This window comes from Tigriopus californicus, chromosome 11 (genome assembly GCF_007210705.1).
Source record: "Tigriopus californicus strain San Diego chromosome 11, Tcal_SD_v2.1, whole genome shotgun sequence".
Classification (NCBI taxonomy): domain Eukaryota; kingdom Metazoa; phylum Arthropoda; class Copepoda; order Harpacticoida; family Harpacticidae; genus Tigriopus; species Tigriopus californicus.
Window position 1 is genome coordinate 10,712,194 of NC_081450.1, and position 19,202 is coordinate 10,731,395.

A 19,202-nucleotide genomic window follows, 5' to 3' on the forward strand; every position below is an offset into this window, starting at 1 on the left:
GAAACAAAATATTACCCTCAATGTGCGATTTCTGATCAATTGCCTGTCTACATTGACGGAGAGAATTGCATTATCGGTTTTGATGGTTTGACGCTATTCTACCTCGCAATCATTGGCACGAACACCTTTTTTGTTTGTTATCGTTTGTTATCAATCATATTCGAAGCCATTTCTTTGCCGGGGGTTGATTTTGACCTACTTGTTGGCTTGAATATATTCAGTTCTATAAAAATGGGCATTCAACTAAAAACTAAAGAAACATTGAGTGAAATATGCTTTGAGTGGTCTAGATTATTGTTTTTATTTCCGGATTCAGTTGCTCGAAATATATTTAATCAAAATTGACAGTAACAATGCACTGTTTTTAGAGGATTAATTAAATAAAAGGGCATAAGTTAGTTAGTTGTTAAAGTGATTGCTTCTATCCATGGTGATAATGTGGCTTTGGTTGATGGTAAGCCTCGTGCACTGGTGGAGGAGGGGGAGGAGGGGGGACATGATGGGGTGTGGCTGGACCATGATGGGCCTCCCCGGAGTAGGACACATCGGCCACATATCCCGATTTCCCGTCCACATAATAAGTGACGGTTTGCACACGACCATCCGGGAGAACCACGTGGTATTCACCTTTGGTCGCATATCCATCCCGATTTTCACTGTGGCCAAAATCAGCTCCATACTTATCATCATGAACCTTGTAACCGAATTCATAGTGAGCAGGCTCGTGATGTTCCGGACCATATCCAGGTTCATTGGGCAAAGGCTGGGCATTGCTAATTGCCAAGCTAACAACGATAAGAAGGCTCAAGGTCGTCTGAAAAGGAAAACAAAAAGAGCCGATGAAGTCTTCGTGACAAATCAGAGGGAGGTGCTGATTTATTTACCCTCATGATGATGTATTGGTTTGATTGGCAACTGGATGAAGTGTACATGGATGAAACCGCTTATATAGGTAGGGAGTAAGTAGAGATGGGGGATAAATGGTTGGATTGTACAGTTGAAATGTCTTGAACGAGAGTGTTTGTGCGTAGTCACTCAGACGCAACGCCTTCGTTTAGTAGGTGGAATGCGTATACCCATCAGGCTTCAGTCCTACTTACCACTTGTCACGCATGACTTGTTTCATTTGCTACAAAAAAGAAGACTTGGAGCATCATGATTAGCAATTTTTCCGGTGATTTATGGCTGACCCTCGCGAATTGACTTCAATCGAGAAACCTTGGTAGCCAAACCAAACAAGCAGTAATTCAGTCTCGATGCGCGGAGATGAACACAATTATGGTCATTTTTCCAGATGTCAGCTCTTGGCGAAAGAACCATTACGATGCGACGAATTCATTTCATTGGCTTGAAAATGGCCAAATTGCTTCGTCATGAGAACCCGCTGAAGGATGACCTAGAAATAATGAGAATATGATAGGTCTACCTTGATCTTGGCAGGAGATGCAGTTTTTACCCCCAACCCACAAATGCACTTCCAAGATCAAAAAGACCTTTCTCCCTACTTTATTGGAGCAGCCGGAAGGAAGAGCTAGATTCTTTCATTCTCTCAAATGAACGTTGCAAAAACGAACGATTATGTGATGAACTTTCTTCGTAATTGCTCGGAACGATATCTATGTACGTACATGAATGTCAAAGATCTTCTTTGTCTATACTTCTATTTGAACGGTGGTCTGACCATTAAAAGTCAACAAGATTGGACGAACGGACACAGAACGCAAGAACTGTCTTTATTCAATCAAAAAAGATGCTCAATCATTCAGTTATATCCTTTGAAGCCCCCTGAAGATTTGCGTGGTGGGGAGTCAAATTGGGCTTTACCCGAATACTTCACTTCAGCCACATAACCCTTATAACCATCCACCGAATAAGTCACAGTTTGCATCCGACCATCGGGCAAATGCACAAAATAACTCCCCGAAGTCGAGTCCCCATTGCGCTTTTCGTCATGCCCAAACTGGGCTCCCTGATAATTGTCGTTCACGTTGTAGCCGAAACTGTAACTAGCCGGTTGGTGATTGCTGTCATGACTGTAACCTCCAGATCCTCGGTGACCTCCCCTTTGAGGATGAGCTAGGACCGTTCCGACCAAAAGTAGACACACAATGATAGGTTTGTTCTGAAAAAGGGTGAATTTCTTATTTACGTCCGATATTTCGAGGTAAAATAATACTTTGCTACGTACCATGGTTGAGAGATGTGGGGAAGCAATGGCAAAGTAGAACTGGTGATATTGACATGGCAATCCGCACTTTTATAGATATTCCGCACCTTGTGCGAATCCTGAAGCGGGGAATTAGCTTAGTTTTTCCTTGCTTCGTGACTTCGCTGTCCAAGTTTCGGACATTCGTATCGCTGCATCTGATGAAAAGGGCATCGTGTCATGATTAGGCCGTTTATTTTCTCGCACTCGCTGTCTCCGTGAAAGGACTCGGAAGGAAGTACGTGAGGCATTGATGAATCGTCTTCTGATTTCCCGAAAGCTGGCTTGACTATCCTTGAACAACATGTGATCAACGCGCCCTTACACCCTCGTCAAGTCCGGGAAAATAATATCGTGTGTCCGCCCTGAATTCAGATGTAAGTGTAAATGATAAGGTGCAGGTTCTACCGCAAAATTGTTAAATCATTTTCCCCTTGAGTTTAATTGAGATTTCGAAAAAAACTTGGAAGTGAGATTCTATAAGTAAACACTTTTGGCATAATATGCAAACAGCATTGTGTAGTTGATGCTATCATTGTTTTTTTTCTATAATGTATTTTTCAGGCGGGGGGGTTGCTACTTAATATTCTATCAAAGGACAGTTGAACAACAATCATTTTCACTAACCTCTTTCTTTTTATGTAAGATTTTTATTTTAATTTTACTTCAACGCATTCAATTGCGTTCAATTTCAAGACTTGAATTCCAAGTAATAGAAGATGAAACCTTATTTAGATACATATACAATTTTCCACTAGGCTTCAAAGGTGTAACATCTAAAGATAACTGTTGGGTACTTGAGATGTATAAAACATCAATATGATTAATTTTCTTCCTTCCAGTTTGTTAGGATGTCTTGACTTGGATGGAAGTAAACGTTTGTTTTGTGTCAATGCACGAAAAAGAATGTTTATTGAAAAAACTAAAAAAACAAGAGAACAATAAAACCACCATAGCTCATAGGAGGTTGGGGTGAGAAAGCCATGTAATATTTTAATACAGTTGACTGACAATCAATAGGAAATTCCGAATTTGTTTGCTACTATGTTTATATACGACTCGTACTCCCTATGGTCTATTTGTCTTTATACAGCCATCAAGTTGTAATCTATCAAAATGATATGGTGTAATTGAGGGAGGAAGACCTACTACTGTTTATTCAACTGAAAAACACGTTTTAACATTTTCACGTATAATTCTTAAACCATTTCTGTTTTCATAATTTCGTTAGGTTTAAATACCGAAATGAAATACTGAGGATATATGATATGATCTACTCCGCAACAATACTTGTAACTCAAGAAGCGTTATTGATTGTTGAATCATGCCAAGGTTGCGGAGAACCCGGTCTCGCCAAATGTGCATTTCTCCCAATTTAAAACTCGCAAACAAAACTGTTTGTGGTTCGTGTGAGGCAATTGGTGTTGATGATTTGTTGAGTATCACTACCATAGAAGAAGCAATTGCCAGTATTTGACGTTATCATCTTATATGGAGGAAGAAATGCTGCAAAATCCATGTTTGAGACCCAAACGAAGATTGGTTCGATTTCTTCTACGACTGTCGTTAGACCAACCCATGGGGATCCTGCAATTATTAGAACCAAGGATTTCAGAAAATAAAAACCTTTCACTGGACTATCGACCCCAAATTTTACCTATGGGATCATATTTGACGAGAGCATCCATCTCCTCGTAAATATGTGTCTTATTTCTAGGCTCAGGGATTCGTCCATTTAAAAGGGAGCAGGTGACCAAACTTTCGTCGAAAGTTGGTGCAATCCCAACGTAGAGCTTCAAATGGTCCGTCCAGACCTGCCCCAAGAATGTCGGAACGACTCCCTCAACTGCCAAAGCCAGATTGTTTGCCTTGCCCACTTGGCATTCGCCATTTTTGATTCGGAAAGCCGTGTATCTGGACGTATCGATCATTAATCGCATGAGACATCGGGTCTCAGAATCGAAAGGAAAGGTCTCGTTCACTTCCATGGCATTGTCGTCTAAAAAGTACTTGATATATACTCGTTGAACTGCGACGGACTCCACAGTTCCCAAAAGGAGAACAGTCAGCACCAAAATAGAGACTGTGGTTATCATGGCGATTCGAATGCAACTGTAATGTCGAATGACGTTGAGTGGTTGCTTTATTTATAAGATTTATAGATATAGTTTCTTAGGAGTACATGACAACGGAACGATTGATGAGCACAAACTTGGCATTGCCTGGAGCCGTTGGATTTGAGCCATTGTAAGATCAAGAGCGAAAGAAATGATTGATCAGAAACCATAGTTATGAAATAAATAAAGTTTGAATCCAAAGCCATGATTAGAGTCGTTCAATGATCGTTATGGCTGTTCTTATTACTATTGCTTCACAGTCGTTGTACCTCAAAGAAAATGAGACCCATGTGGACCTATTGAACCAAATTTGACATTTTGCTTTTATAAAGACAGTACATAGATGTATCTTTATATGGATTCAAAGCTCTGTTTTGATTCTAAACAAAAGGCTTCGACGATTGCTCTTAAATACAATGGATTGACAAACTTTGCAAAATGGTGGTAGATACGAAATTTTAACGTTGAGAAAGCAATCTTTATTTCAGTAATAATCCGTCCCTGAAGACGTTACAGACATATAAGTGTGAAGTGGTCGGTGTTTCTCACATTATACGAGAGGACGTTCCACTGGAAGTCGACGATGGAATGCAAAATGGGTTTTTGCCGTATGATTTTTCTGAGAGCGGAAGTAAAGGTTCGGGTTTCAAAAGTACAGATGTCAATAATAATAGTAATAATGATAATAATATTGGTAATGATAATCATCATGAGCAAAAATGAGCTAAGCAATGTACGTAGTACGTGGTAGTGTATAACATCTATAGTAGTAATCTGAAATGGCTAACACCCACCCACAAAATTTCGAAATACAAGTACATCAATGTCCGGGGTTCAATCACAGTTCAACGTTTTATCTGTCTGTTTTCTCAGTGGGGAGCGTCTATTCATTTTCGTTTCGAGAGGAGGTGAACGACACTCCATTAATCGATTCACGCCCATCGTCTTTGGACAGTTAGCCCAAGAAAGGCCAAGAAGCACAGCCAAGTGAGGCCAAGCTTAGCACGGTTTTGCACAACAATTCGTAAGCTATTCGCCATTCTCACTTTCTTGGTGCCTGGAACCGTGATGATCCTCCTTTGCCATTGGCATTGGTAGCCAGTCCTGATAGTGGCTCTTGGTTCATTGGTTATTCATGGCACGTAAACGGGAAGATATTCGATCCAACTCACACCACCGACCGACTCGCTGAAATTTGTCTCGTTTGCGCCACAATGCCAAGTGGAGTGACTGACTCGCCAGGGGAACGCGGAACACTTTTGGGACACTCCTTCCAGAGAAACAGTGAAGTAGGGGACTTCATCCATTTGTCTGCATAAACGTGAACCAGATTGGGTTCAGAATCTTATAACTTGTGCGATAGTGACTTTCCCGTGAGACCTCCAGGTCTTTTAGTGAACGAATGTGTTTTTTTCACCTCTGTTCCCGCAAGAATCGCTTCCTTCAATGACTCCAATTGGAACAAGGTCGACTCTTTTGAGAGCGAAAGAGAAAGAGACGGTTGGATTTGAACATTCTTTGGCAGATCAAGCTTTGAGGCTGTCAAGGGCAAAATGGGTCTTTAATTGAAAAATTCTTTCCCTTTCCTTTTTTCAATCCAATTGCTGCAGGAGCGAGCCATTTAGTGGACGAGAGGCTGTGGAGAAAGAAAGAGAGCCAAAGACAAGAGGGGAGAATGACCATTCCCCTTCATGCACTGATGCCATCATCCACTGAGCAAACTTTGACGGTGGGAGCCCGCTTGCCCTTGTCGCTCTTTTGGCGGGGCTTTCATTTAATTTGAGAGGACTTGGAGGAATCTCTGGAATGCCAAAAACGTCCACATCCCAGAGGCTTGTTCTCATGACATCTCCTGGTTTTTGACAGCTTTTCCTGTAGAAAAGAAATCCCGAATCCCCTTTGCTTCATCAGGCTTCAACAAGCTACCCTGAGGTTCTCTGGAAAGTTTAGCTTGGATGTAATTCTGATAAACGTTTGTTTCGCTTCAAGCTAAGGGTTGCATCTTGCTGCTCGTTGTTGTTGGTTCAGTTGGCCAGGAGAGATTAGTTACGAGGAAGCCCTGATCTTGACGCCGGTGACGAAGGCGTGTTTGAAAGAATCTGGTCGAACCTGAGTGTCTCATTTTGGAGGATCCCATTTGAATCGACTTGATGCTCATTGTATGTATGAGCCAGCCAACAAGATGATGCGAAGGTACTCATCAGCCCTCGCTCCAAATGCGTAAGTTAGCTTGTTGCGCTTTCGTGTTTAATGCCTTCTCGTTTGTGTCAAACCCCAGGGAGATTGAAGCCGAAGTCGAAGGCACTCGCCTCCGATTTGAAAACTTTTCTTGATCCATCTGCTCCTCTTGGTGGAAGTGAGGGTGAACTATCATCAAGAAGCCTTGGGCCCTTTGAGAAGGTGGAGCGGGAAGAAGAACGCACCGAATGTATCTCAGGAGGTGAGGAAGTCAAGGCCGAGGAAAACTTTTTGCCCCCTCAGATAACCCGTTGCTTGACGATCGGTTGGGCATCGGGCAGAGAGCCATCCATTCCTCGGGGAACAACCTCGAAGTTGGCTATCACTTTGTTGCCCTGCAGCCTCCTTTGTGCGCTCGAGGACTCTCAATAGCCAGCTAGGGGAGGCTTGCAATCTGCCTTAATCGATTTGCATTTCAAAGAGAGCCCAAAGAAGGGAAAAACTTCCACCATCTCTTCAGGTGACATTTTGCGCGGTAGGAACATCGTGCTGAAGCCGCACACCACAATCGGTTCCTCGAAGGATACACATGGAACACTTGACGCTGCCGGCTGGGTCGAGCGAGATAGCCAAGGTTTTCATCATTATGGCTTGGAGAGCCACTCACGAGCTCGTGTGGATTTGTCAGGTCATCGGCATATTCGTAATTGCGAGTGTCTTGGTTCCCTTGCGGATGGACCGTTCCATTGCCATCATGCTTGAAGGTTCACGGAGATAGGAAAACGAGCTCCAGTGATGATATTTGTTGAGTAAACACTCACCACAAAAGTGAGCGCAGGCGAGTTGGAGAAGGTGGAGTAGGACCAAAGGGTAGAAAATGGCGCCAAATGTCGATGTTGACAATGTTAAGATTTGCATAGAAATGGGAACCCAAAGGAGAGACCAGCATGAGGCAACTGCCATTGAAGGGAGGCGTGGAACCGAGGAGCAAAAGGGTCTCTTCCTTTTTCGTCATTTCATCACCCCGCTCCCAACCCGAATCCTTTTGTCTTTTGTCATCATTCAAATTGGCGTATGAGACGGTCTCCTTTGAAGGCAACGACCTTGAATTGAGTTTGTCTATCACAGTCTGGATGATGTTGGATGAGAAGTTTTCTAGAGAGCTTCATCTCCTGTCATTCAGGGCGAGATGATGAGGATTCCCTTCAAACAATGGTAGGAGGTGATAATGGACCATCAATATTGAAATAACCATTGTCATTCCAGCGAAATGGATCGGGTGAGACGCCCCTGAAAGGATGAGCACCTCAATGAATTGAACGAGGTTTTGGGGCAATAAATCCAACCATTAGTTAACTAAAACCTTGTACACGTCTACTGAACAAGTCGAGAATAGTTGAATGGGCTCTTACACAAAAGCAAGTGATGACATTCCTTTAGCCTTTGGATTTAGACATATTTAGCGTGAGATAATGAAGCAATGAAAAATCCAGTTAATTGTTGGTACCTTTGGTTGGAACTCCATTGGAGCGACTCTCGAGCATCCTCCCCAAACGCTTGAAAGTGGTTTTTTGGACCACGCTCTGCCAGTATGCGTCCCAAATTTTGGCTCGACACTTAATGCTCAGTTGGCTCATATCGTCTGAAATGATGTTTTTGGCCTTGACCGGATACTGAAGTCCAATGGAAGCCGTTTGAAGCCCATTGATAAACGTCTGGTTGGGGTATCTGGTTATAAAATGCTCACCAACCTGAAAGAAGACAATCCCTGTGCTTCAATACCACATGGATCACCATAAGGAACTCTTAAGCTTCACTTTTTTCCGCCTGGATAGACGAACATGGCTCACAGGGTGTTGTCAAGACAGATATTGTATCCTTGACATTATCCTCATTTCGAGACACAATGAATTACAAATTAATCCCCATGAGTCTAAAACCAAACGAGCTCCTTAGGGAGGTTTTGGGCCCAGATTGTACAGATTTCCGTCCCCTCTGGCATGGCTCTTTTCCACCCTGTACTCTGATCAGGTAAATAGAAATGATGATAAATGCCCCCTCAGTGTTGGAAAAATATTCAAAGGAACGTTAAATTGTCACCGTAATGCAAAGTTATGGCTCAGAGAATATGCCCGAGATCTTTGGAACCCCAAAGTATAGGAGACGCAGAGGACGACCCCAGCATCGCCCCCACACGTCGGGCTTCCTACTAAATGGTCGGCAAGGTAAGAGTGTACTGTTCTTAGAGCTAAAACGTGGAATGTACACTACATATGGGAACGGACAACGGGCTCGAGGTTCCAGCTTTTCGCATAACTAATGAACGAACGACTCGAGCATTGCATATGAATAAGCACTCCTTGAGGAGGCGGTATGAAAATGAACCTTCAGTGTCTACCTCGTGAGTGCTAGCGGCCTCGGTATTGGCTTTTTCTCCTCAAGAGCCTTGATAATCTTCATACCAAAGTTGCCATTGGTGGATTGAAATACACTGATGAAGATGAGCCTTGTTTATTTTAAGAATGGTCCATTTCGATTTGAATAGTTTGATCAGATCTTTCCCTTTCTGGGTTCTCGGCAAAGGTCTAATATGAATTAAAGGCTTGTGCTCAGAGTATTTCGGCTCAGGTTTTTCAAATGACGCTCATATTAAAGAACTACCGGGGGTCCTTGAAATTAGAACAAGATTCGGGCCCAACCCAATCCAGGGTCCTTTTTTATCTTTTATATCTGTGCACACACAACAATGGTAAGTCTTATCTCAAAGAGACAAGAGGAGAGAATGAAAAGAGGAAGCAGAGAGAGGAAAAGACGAGGAATTAAAATTTTCTTTTCATTACTTTTCCCTCGTTTATCCTTTTGGGAGGCAGATGCTGGTGGAGAGGAACAGGAGGAGATCCACTTTTTTTCAAAGGGCAACCATCTCAACCAAGGAGAAGGCCAGAGAAGCCCAAAGAACAACCAAGGAATGAGCTTGGGGAAGACGCCGAGGCCAAAAGTTCACTGAGAGAATTCGAGCATATATCTTGTCTACACAAAGCTGTCATGCAACGCCCAAAGACCTCTGGCTGGATAAAAGAAAAGACCAGGGAAGCCTTCTTCAGGTGGCGAGAAGCACCGGGGACAAGCCTTCCTTCAATTACTCAAGAAATCTTCGGAGTCCGCTCGAGTTCAAAAGTGGGATTCAGAGTTTGTCTTGATTCTTGATTATTTTCTGATGCACTTCTCTATCCTCCTATTTGATATTTTCCTTGTTTCGAGTCCTTTTCATGAATTGACTTCACGGAATACCAAACTCCCGACCAAACATCTCGAAGCATTGAGCCCAAATGCACAAACAAAACTTGGGCTCATCATCACGACAAATTACCTTGTTCAAAAGTTCAACCCAAAGCCTGACTTGAGGGCCTGTTGGCCTTCATCGCTGGTTGGAGGCGGATTGAGAGGGTTCCAACGTTGGACTAAAAAAGTTTGACCTTCTCAAAGATGAGGTACGTGGGGGAGCTAGTAGAGCAGATCTCTGGAAATTCATCCAATGGTGGTGGAGTTTAGCCCCCCCAACTTAAGAAAAGGTGCCACGAAAAGGGTAACGAGAAAACTTTTGGTTTTGAGAAGAAAATTAATTTCCATTCTTCTTGGATCAGAATGGGAGAAATTGAGTGAAATTTATGGCCCCCAGGATCATTTTGCTTTCACCTGAACAAGCCACTTCAGAGGCATGCCAGAGTCAAGAGGGCGTATTAATGGCTGTCGATTGGGAAATTCAAGTGTCAAAGGAAATGGATCTTGAGCGCAATCCCTCTTTCTCGCGTTGAACGAGGCCAAATATAATCAGTTGCCTACAACAATTTGACGGCCACCCTTTCATCATAATTCAATATGATCTAAAAGAGAATACGTAACTAGAGGCCTCTTGTTGGGTTAGTTTATTTGATGGCCTTGGCGCTGAATGGTCTGGCCTCATCATCATCGGGAATTGCCATCTTGTGCATTCCTTTTCAGGTCCAGAAGGTCGAAGAACCACAGACTAATTTGTGTAAGATGGACGAACCTCGAAGGTGGCTTGTTGTAGGTATCACTCCGAAGGAAGTTGCAAGGTCTGCTAGCCACACAAGCCCAACGAGCATGCTCTACATAAAGAATCATTAAGTAGTCCTCGGATGAATATCTCCTTGATGGCGATGATGATCCTCTTCCTCCTCTTCTTCTTCATCAGCAACAGCATTGGCTTACGTATGCACATCATTCCAGTGTACTTTAGGATAGATCCACCAATCTATACGTACGTTCCAACCTTCTTCAAAGAGAGCCTTTTCACAAACTGCCCTCAAAAGCTCTTTTAATGCTTGGTTTGCTCGAGACTCGGCTTTGGGCGAAATTCTCCATCACTAGTTCTCAGTCCATTTCTCTTCCCATCTGTTATGAATGCACAGTCATTACTTCTCCACCATATTCCCCACGACTTCTGTACGACTTGGTTGTGGTCAGTCCATCCCACATGGCTGTTGTATGTATGTACAGTAAGTAGGACATGGCTTGGAAAATGAGTGCCTCGCTTCAAAGCACATTGGGGTCAAATTTCGACATTTGTCATGTCAACAACATTTAGTTGGACAATGACCAGTTCTCTTAAATAATCCACTACCGAGGAAGCACATCGATTAAAGATCGACCTTTTGTGCGTGTGGGTGTGTACTTACCGGCTTATCGTTGATGAAGAAGTCCAGCCGAGGTGCGGGATATGATTTGCCTGAGGTACAAAGAACGTCGATGACTGTATCCACGGTATAGGCTTTACCAAGGCTGTGGATCTCTGGACCAGAATCAGGAGGAACTGGAAGCGAACGAGAATTGGGGTTTTGATAATTGGATATGAAGTACACTCTTTGTGGCACGATCATGGGGTTTAGGAATGAATTCTATTTTGAGCAGGAGAGGCGTTCAATTCGACATTTGAATCGAGGACAAGTATTTGCATAAATTATTCATGTTCCCACTCTTGGCAAAGCTATGCAGCAAATTCCAACGGAGGGCAAGAAAACCAGCCAACAACCTTTTGGGAATACAATGGGAAAAGAAAGTTGCAAACACAACTTGTTTGGAACAAATGCATGGAACTCATTGCAACCTCTTGTCTGTGTTGTGCACGTGTGCTAACAGTTCCTAGAAGTAGTTGCTCCCTCAGTTCATGGTCTTTTAGGTTTTCAGCCTCCTTTGAAGTGTTCAAACATCCCGAACCTCCTTTTTTACTTGAAATCACTATAAGTGTCAACCTTTAATGGACTTACTCTGAAAACTGTTTTCAACGACGACTACTCTTTACGAAGTGAAGACTATTGTTCGCTTTTAAGGTTATTAATAGACACATTACATACGTACATAGCCAGGGAAGACTTTCCGTAGAGTTTATGTAACAGATCACATTGGGTTTGACATATTTTCTTTTGCGAAGTGTTATCTTGACTGAAGTTTTCAAGTGCCACTTGAGTGTCACTGAAGGGCACTATGCAAAAGGCCAAAAAGGCATCTTCAGGCGGAAAGAAAATCCTGGACATTTCTAGGCAGGGTCTTTTCGGAAATCCTTTCATTTGTTCGGGTTATGGAACGAGTAAACGAGCCAATGTCCTGGCCTCAATAAATGGATTACCTCTCAATCCAACAAAGCCCAGACTCACAGAGCACCTTCCAACCTTCTAACCTTCAATGGCTGTAGAGGAGATGTGTTTTCCAAACATTTTGGCAACCACCCGCAAATCCCCCCTCAATAAAGAGAAGGGTTGTCCAGTGCAAAAGACAGTCTGTATGAGTGCGTGAGCAAGTAAGGAGTCAGTGTGGGTGTGAAGGCCTCAAGTTGGTATTGGTGGTGGTGAGAGTGAGTTAGCTGGCTGTATTGGGGTTCTAGCTTTAGCGGCCTTTATCAGCCTCTCAAAAGCAACTTCGCAAAAAGAATTCTAAAGAGGCCAGCTGGCGTCCTAGTTCGGTACATGAAATCTCATCCTATATAGAAGAGGAATGGAACATGGAACAGCAAACCTCCCAACAAACCACCCACCCACCCACTCAACCAACCAACCAACTAACCAGTGCTCTGTCTGTTAAGTTGGTTCACGGTAGACGAAGAAAGAGAAGAAGACCTCGTTGACTGGTTTTGTCTGCTTGCCTGGGAAAGAATTAATTGTGCCATCACACTCGCTAAAATGATGCTTCTTCTCCTTTCAAGTTAGTTGGCGGGAGAATGTCGTAAGAGGAATGAGGAGACCAAGACGAAGTGCAAGAAAAGGAGAAGGAGGAGGAGGAGGAGGAAAGAGTCCTCCAGACTCATCTCCGTCGACGATGGGCACATCACGCTCCTTGGGAAAACGCATCACGGGCTCATTTCCGGAATTAGCCACTCACATTTTCTCCCTCCGCCCTCCATACATCTTTAAAACAATCCTCTTTTGTAGCCAAGGCCATATCCATGATGTTAAGCTGGCCTTGGCTTGATATTGAGGGGAATTTGGTTCGTAAAATGATGGCAATTCACCGAGAAAGGAACTGTACTAATTAGCAACGGACAAGCTCTCGCCTGCAACCATTTTCCCAATGTTTTCCTTCGACCCAAGACCACGAAGAAAGAGTTCGACGGCAAGCCAGGGAAGGCTTCTCTCTCGTTCGTGCCCCTGTCTATAGGAAAGGAGACGTGTATAAAAATTCCTGGAGGCATTTCTTGGCTCAACATTGTTAGTGACGGGTGCTTACGTAGACAGGCTTTGGGCTTTGGCATGCTGAAGATGTAGAGAAGAAATAGTTTGCGATGAATCTTTGCTCATACTTAAGTATCAAGGGTTCTTCATACCTCTTCCACAGCCTCATTTGAAAAATGATAACATACAATATTTTCAGGTATTATGAAACACAATGATCTAATGGAGACATTTCAAATTTACAAGTTTTGTGGATACGAAAAAGTACCCAATTGAAGAGAACAAGTGCGAATGATGAACTGAGACAAACTTTACTTATTTGCGAGGTACTATTTTTTTAGAAGGCAAGAGGCAAAATGCTTGGAACGTCTCAAAAGTTATACTTGTTTTAATAATATTGGCAAAAGTGACAAAATGCTCTTAGGCATTGTCCTAACACTTTGATTTGAAGTGTTCTGGCCTTGAACCAGCTCGGGTTTTTTATACAAGGGTTGCGACCAACTGATTCGAAGATGAATATGATGGCGCCGTTCCCTCTATTGAAATACTACAGTAGAATTTGTGGCCTTCTCTGGTAGGAGAACCTTGGTTGAGGTCGATCTTGGACGACAGTAGATGATCTTCCTCTGTGTGAGTCCTTGAGCGCGCCTTGCCGATTTGAATACAAATTGAGCTATTTTACATGGCTACTAACTTGAACGAGTACAAGAAGACAGTGTCATAGCAAAATGGAGTCCCACTAGGACCCAGGCCAGCTTGGATGAGCCTGAGGATTCACTCACACTCTGAACGAGGGAGTTTTACGACTGAATTCCGCCCCTTGCTTTCTCTCTTCCTATTCCCTCTCAAGGCTGACTTTTCAACGCGACGCAAGGATGACTCTCAGAAGGCTCTTTCAGCAACCAATTGGATCCTTGAAATTGTCCAAAGGAAGTTAGAGCTCCATTTCTGGGAACTTAGACGAAGTCAATTGAATTGAGGGCGGGAAGTGATGGTGAGGCCAAAAAAGACAAGCTAGTCGGAGATCCATAAAGATAATGTTTCCAGGCCCTAATTACGACCATTGGTTCCAGCTCCTCAACGCATGTAAATGTAAAGGACTTCATGCTAAAAGTGGAAAAAGCGACCAATTATTTGAATGTACTTACTTATCACATGCATATTCTTCTCCATTTGAGCCGTGTGGAATGGAGGTTTGCTCTCGGTGATTTGACACATGTACCGTCCGGTGGCGTTCAAGGTCAAGTTCTTGAGAACCAATTGGTGTGTTCCAGCCTTTAGCAGCTAGTTCCATAGCGCAAGAAAAGAACAGAGAAAGAGAGGCAATTAGTGATACAGGTCAGAACATCAGGAGTCTTACGACACACACAGAAAGCCAAAACCAAAAAGTAAAAATAACTTTACGTTGAGGCGACCAGGGCTACTTCTTTGAAAGTATGCCATGAAGTGAAGGTATTAAATGGCTTGGATTCACCGCAATAGCTTAGAATCAAGGATGGCAGAGGGTGAGTGGGGTCACCCGAGGATGTAACCCAAGGCACTAACAAGCTAAGGCAATTGGACCGCTTGGATCTCAATCTGGACGGTATAGGGACTTTGGAGAAAGTTTTGCGGCTTAATGGTAGAACGGATCGAGGGCAGATCCATCATTCCCTGATTTGTGACGAGCCCAATCCTCGATCGACGTTGCTGTTCTGCCCCCTTTGCCCACAACACCCATGAAGGTACCGAATAATGGGACGAATGTCCTGGATAAAGCATGTAAAACAAATCACACGCAAGTCAGATAAATGCTCTTAATGTTCCCAGAGATGAAATGGATGGCATCAGAGGGAGAGAGACGACGATTCGAGGAGGAGGATCCGTCCTCACTAATGCTTCTGGAAAAGGCACTTATCCGATCTTTGCATCAAAAACCCCTTTCCATGTTCCCCTCCATACATATTTGCGCACTTGCCAACCTCGGGCACAATAATGCAAATACTTTTCCGATCCTACAGTACTATTTCCTGCTTTCGGCCCAGGGTATGTGATATACAGTACTATAAAGCGCGTTGCTCAGGCTAGAGCAGGAGGTTCTGAAACCATTTCTCCCATGGAAAAGGGAACAAGCCATCCAGCCACTTTGCTCACTCAAAGACATCGAGAGAGGAACCGGAAGAAGGTGATATATTGATGATTTATAGACCACCGTACTACAAGTTGGGCTTTTAACTCACTGTCAAGTTTATTTTATGAGCTCTTTAGGGGCTGATGATCAGGCTGGCCCAAGTTGTTTGGCTATGGTAGTTTCAAACAGTGTGGAAACTATTTTATAACCCAGGGGTTGCGAGGAGCGATGTCTCCTTTTGTGTGAGCCCAGATTGGGGGTACTTATGACGGGTGTTTCTCTGCCCTATGCAAAGGGTCTTTTTTACACCGTGTGTGCGTAAAGAAAGAGGGGGGGAGTAATCTGCATGTAGTAACGGTATGAAGATATTCCAATGAAGAATTATGCTATGACAATTTGGAATAAGGGTCGGCCAAGTAGAGTAGAGTTGTGTCTTTTCATTGCAGCACAGAAGATCATGCCCAATGGGATAAATAGCGTGTCTCTTTATGTTCGAGTGCGAAAAAAAAGTAGGCCATCTTGGCTGCATATCAAAAGAAATGTTCCCTTTTGAAGGAGCTCTTATAAGTGGAACATAGAGCCTTCCGGAGATAAAATTTTATTGATAGGGCGGCTCAAGGAGAAAAGAAAAAGAGCTCAAGTGAGCCAATCTCGGGTTGTTAGAGATAATACGGAAGTCGAGGTAATTTCCGCGTGTAATTAAAACCCTCATCAAAGCTGTCCGAAGAACTATAAAAGTGCTGAAAGATCCGGTCTGAACCAAAAATCATATAAATTGAAACCATTTTTTTAGTTTCGTAAGAATGAAAGGTCTTCTGAGCTTCGTCACATATAAAGTAGCAACAAGGTCCTTGCTCGTCCAATTACTTATGACTCCGAATCTGTGTTCCAAAATACTCTGAAGGCTGCTCGAATGCTATGTTTTTGGCTAGGACGATAATAATATCGCTCGCCGTGGACCTCTTAATAATTCAGATATATATATTTTTTTAAATTTCATCAATCATACTACCTCCTATTGTAACCATTTCATTGATCGGCACACATTTGAACCCTATTGAAACACCTCTCAAGAAAAGAAGCGATTGGTCCTGAAGTTTGGAGGTCTGCATCGCCTCCAGGTTCCCAAAAGTGGATCGACCTGAGAAGCGATTGGTCCTGAAGTTTGGAGGTCTGCATCGCCTCCAGGTTCCCAAAAGTGGATCGACACCACTCAAAGTAGGTCACTAGTGCTCATTCAATAACATCACTTCTACGTACAAATACTGATTCCCAAATTGGTTCTCGGTGAGTTGATTCCAATTCATCCTCATAGAGAAGATCCTCCAAGAGAAGTGGCACTTCAAGAGAGATAGACTTTTGTGCACGATAATCTAATCCAGTTAGGTCAAGGGAAGTCTGTTTTTAATAGCTTCTACTATCTAAGCCCTGCTGACGCTTGCCTTTAGATGGAACTCTATCAGGTGTGCCATCGAGTCCAATGTTGTGACTCTATTTGTCCCCTTCCACCAGAGTAAACAGGAATGTGTATGTGTGGATCTTGCGGAACCCGAATGAGAACGAATCAAGAGGCCCCAGAGAGAAAGGAAACAAATCAAGTTACATTCTCCACTTCCTATCCTCCACTAATACTTCTTCTTGTTCGTCGTGGTCGTCATCATCAACAGCATTGCCAGGGGAAGCTTTGACAGAGAGGGGGGTGGGGTAACTTGAGGGGACATGGCATGACCTCAAAGTAATTCTAGCCTGATCCCATGATAATGGACACATAAGTAGCGAGCAAATAGGATGAGCAGAAAATAGGTGGAACCTTATGTAAACTTCCAGGCTTAGAACACGAATGTTCAAAAGTGTTTGAAGTGTTTCTCCGTTCTTTTGGTTGGCGCTCCAACAGGTTAACTACTCTCATTTCCACCCAGTGTTGATGGAGAGATGGGAGAGAAGGAAAGACGAGGGGCACAATTTTGGAGCTTCGTCCTGAAGGTCCTTGGAACCAACAACAACAACTGGGCTCTTTGTGTCCTGTCTGGAATAACGCTTACACTGAAATTATGGCTTAAATTGCTGTTAGCATTCTCCTTGGCATTTATTTCTCGGGCCTAGTGGCTCTGGTTTGCTCGCGAGAACAACTTCACGGTAATGTTGTTGCTGCTGTTGTTGTTGTTGTCGTCTTTGCACTACTACTTCTGCGTGGATGGTTGTCGTTGTGTATGCACTAAAGAGGCTTATTTTCTACTCCGCCCGATCCTGGTACATTTCATGAGGACGCTGATATTTGAGCACAAGAACCAAGTACATAGTTAACTCTCATCTAAATTGCAAAACAACCAATTAGAGAAAAGTTGGTCACAAAGGGCCATGGAACGATGGAACACCAGAAAATGGCAACTTATGTGGGTACTTTCTAGTGAATTTGATCGAGAAACTTGGGTAACCAGGGATGCATACATTTGATTCACGAAATAAAGATTCTAATTACACGTCGAAAGGTGGTCAATTTGAGACAGCAAAAACATGGCCTTTGACAACAATGATCCAACTTTCGCTTTGAAGGAGTGGGGGAGGAAAGTGTCGGATCTTGTAAGGTGATTATGTTTTATCACGGGAACGTGCCTAATCTGACATGAATCAAATTCTATCCGGTAATTACTTGAATTAGAGGTCATGAAAATAATCGGCCCTTCATTCATCATCTTGCTACGTTGGGTGAGAGCCAGTTTTTTTCTTTTATCTGAAGTCTAAAGACAATTGATAACAAAATGGATCCAATCTTGCTGAAAACTCAACGACACTCAAGTGTGGGAGTTTTTGAGCTCATTTTTATGCATGCTAAAACTCTGCCAGACAGAGTCAAGGTTGAATGGCTTGAGTTTCCAGTTGGCAGGAACACATTCCAGACGGCTCTCCAGTCAACCAATACAACCATCCCTTTCCACAGCGACCTGAAGCCCGGCACGAAAAGTCGCTGGGGGAAAACCAATATCCACTTCGATTTTTTATTCTAATTTAAAGACCAAGCACCAAAAGGGCCAAGGTGAATCTGAGGAGTGGGAGAGCTCCGAACGATGTTGATCGTTTGGGAGTGGAACCCCAAATGTGAGAGCAAAATGACTTGATACGGAAGGGTGGGTATAGGTTATATCTTGCAAATCCTGCAAGGTCTCTTGTTGGCGGGGCAAAAGCATTTCCAAGTTCCAAGCCGATGAGGAATCGTAAGTTCCAGGCGGGCTAGATCTGCATAACAATGGATGCAAATTTAGCTCATTCAATTGAAACTGAGATCATAACTTCTCATGAAAATTTGAATCTGTTGAGTGCTATACGTCGAGGGAAAGGGGTCCCAAGACTCAATCTTCTCGCTGTGGCCTTGGTCCCCTTAGCCTTTGAAATAGGCTACTAGTTTCTCTTTGTTCCCATTTTGCTTCACCAGGGACAAGAATAAGCCAGAGCTCAAGAACGACCAGGGAGAGCGAAAAAAAGATTTTATATCGAAATTTAGATGCGAAGGACGTTCTCCAGACCTTTTTGTGACTTCTCAGGTCTCTTAGCCGTTCCCTTGTGGGACTCACAAGGCTTCAAGGTTCTCAGTACATCGGCACGGAATACATACTTGAAAAACACTGACAGGAATTTGGAACAGGCTTCGAGGCTCACTAAAAGATCTGATTGCTTTCAATTGGCTCTGGCATTGAATGTCATCGACTTTTCAAATTACATTCGAACTGAGAAAAGAGCCAGGCAAGAACGCAACGCGAACCAACAGAGCCAAGGAATGCATTCAAGATTGGGAAAAGAGAGGGAGAAAAAGAGTAGAAATGAGACTTCGAGTTTCTCCCCTTCCTGACTGACTCAAGCAGGTACACTATGTAGTTCAGGAGTACGTAAGATAGGTCCCGATTTTCGAG

General features: G+C 43.3%; 4 protein-coding genes across 4 annotated transcripts in view; all 4 read right to left on the bottom strand.

Annotated features, from left to right (window-relative positions):
* Positions 1-292: 292 nt before the first annotated feature.
* Positions 293-2,270, bottom strand: LOC131890348 (pro-resilin-like). Its single transcript, XM_059239682.1, has 3 exons — positions 2,189-2,270; positions 885-2,122; positions 293-814 (listed from the first exon to the last, which is right to left on the bottom strand). Exons 2-3 carry the CDS (start codon positions 930-932, stop codon positions 422-424), a joined length of 441 nt encoding a protein of 146 aa, XP_059095665.1. The 5' UTR covers positions 933-2,122; positions 2,189-2,270; the 3' UTR covers positions 293-421.
* LOC131891162 (pro-resilin-like) lies at positions 1,763-2,191 on the bottom strand. Its single transcript, XM_059240688.1, has 2 exons — positions 2,177-2,191; positions 1,763-2,122 (listed from the first exon to the last, which is right to left on the bottom strand). Exons 1-2 carry the CDS (start codon positions 2,189-2,191, stop codon positions 1,763-1,765), a joined length of 375 nt encoding a protein of 124 aa, XP_059096671.1.
* Positions 2,271-3,347: 1,077 nt separating the features above from the next.
* On the bottom strand, positions 3,348-4,531 carry LOC131890670 (uncharacterized). The gene is made up of 2 exons (XM_059240068.1): positions 3,864-4,531; positions 3,348-3,793 (listed from the first exon to the last, which is right to left on the bottom strand). Exons 1-2 carry the CDS (start codon positions 4,300-4,302, stop codon positions 3,582-3,584), a joined length of 651 nt encoding a protein of 216 aa, XP_059096051.1. The 5' UTR covers positions 4,303-4,531; the 3' UTR covers positions 3,348-3,581.
* Positions 4,532-4,683: 152 nt separating this feature from the next.
* The window catches only part of LOC131890669 (uncharacterized), a 25,168-nt gene continuing 10,649 nt past the window's right edge, over positions 4,684-19,202 (bottom strand). The window contains exons 2-5 of the mRNA XM_059240067.1: positions 14,336-14,471; positions 11,202-11,335; positions 8,009-8,252; positions 4,684-7,791 (exon numbers count right to left, since the gene is read on the bottom strand). Coding sequence (XP_059096050.1) covers positions 7,667-7,791; positions 8,009-8,252; positions 11,202-11,335; positions 14,336-14,471 — 639 coding nt within the window. The 3' untranslated portion in view covers positions 4,684-7,666. The remainder of the gene's footprint in view (positions 7,792-8,008; positions 8,253-11,201; positions 11,336-14,335; positions 14,472-19,202) is intronic.

Excerpts from the sequence above, each read along its gene's own strand:
- LOC131890348 (XM_059239682.1), bottom strand. The coding sequence starts at position 932 with ATGTACACTTCATCCAGTTGCCAATCAAACCAATACATCATCATGAGG. Across the intron at positions 815-884 it reads ACCAATACATCATCATGAGG|ACGACCTTGAGCCTTCTTAT; the intron begins GTAAATAAATCA and ends TTTCCTTTTCAG.
- LOC131890670 (XM_059240068.1), bottom strand. The coding sequence starts at position 4,302 with ATGATAACCACAGTCTCTATTTTGGTGCTGACTGTTCTCCTTTTGGGA. Across the intron at positions 3,794-3,863 it reads CGTCAAATATGATCCCATAG|GATCCCCATGGGTTGGTCTA; the intron begins GTAAAATTTGGG and ends TAATAATTGCAG.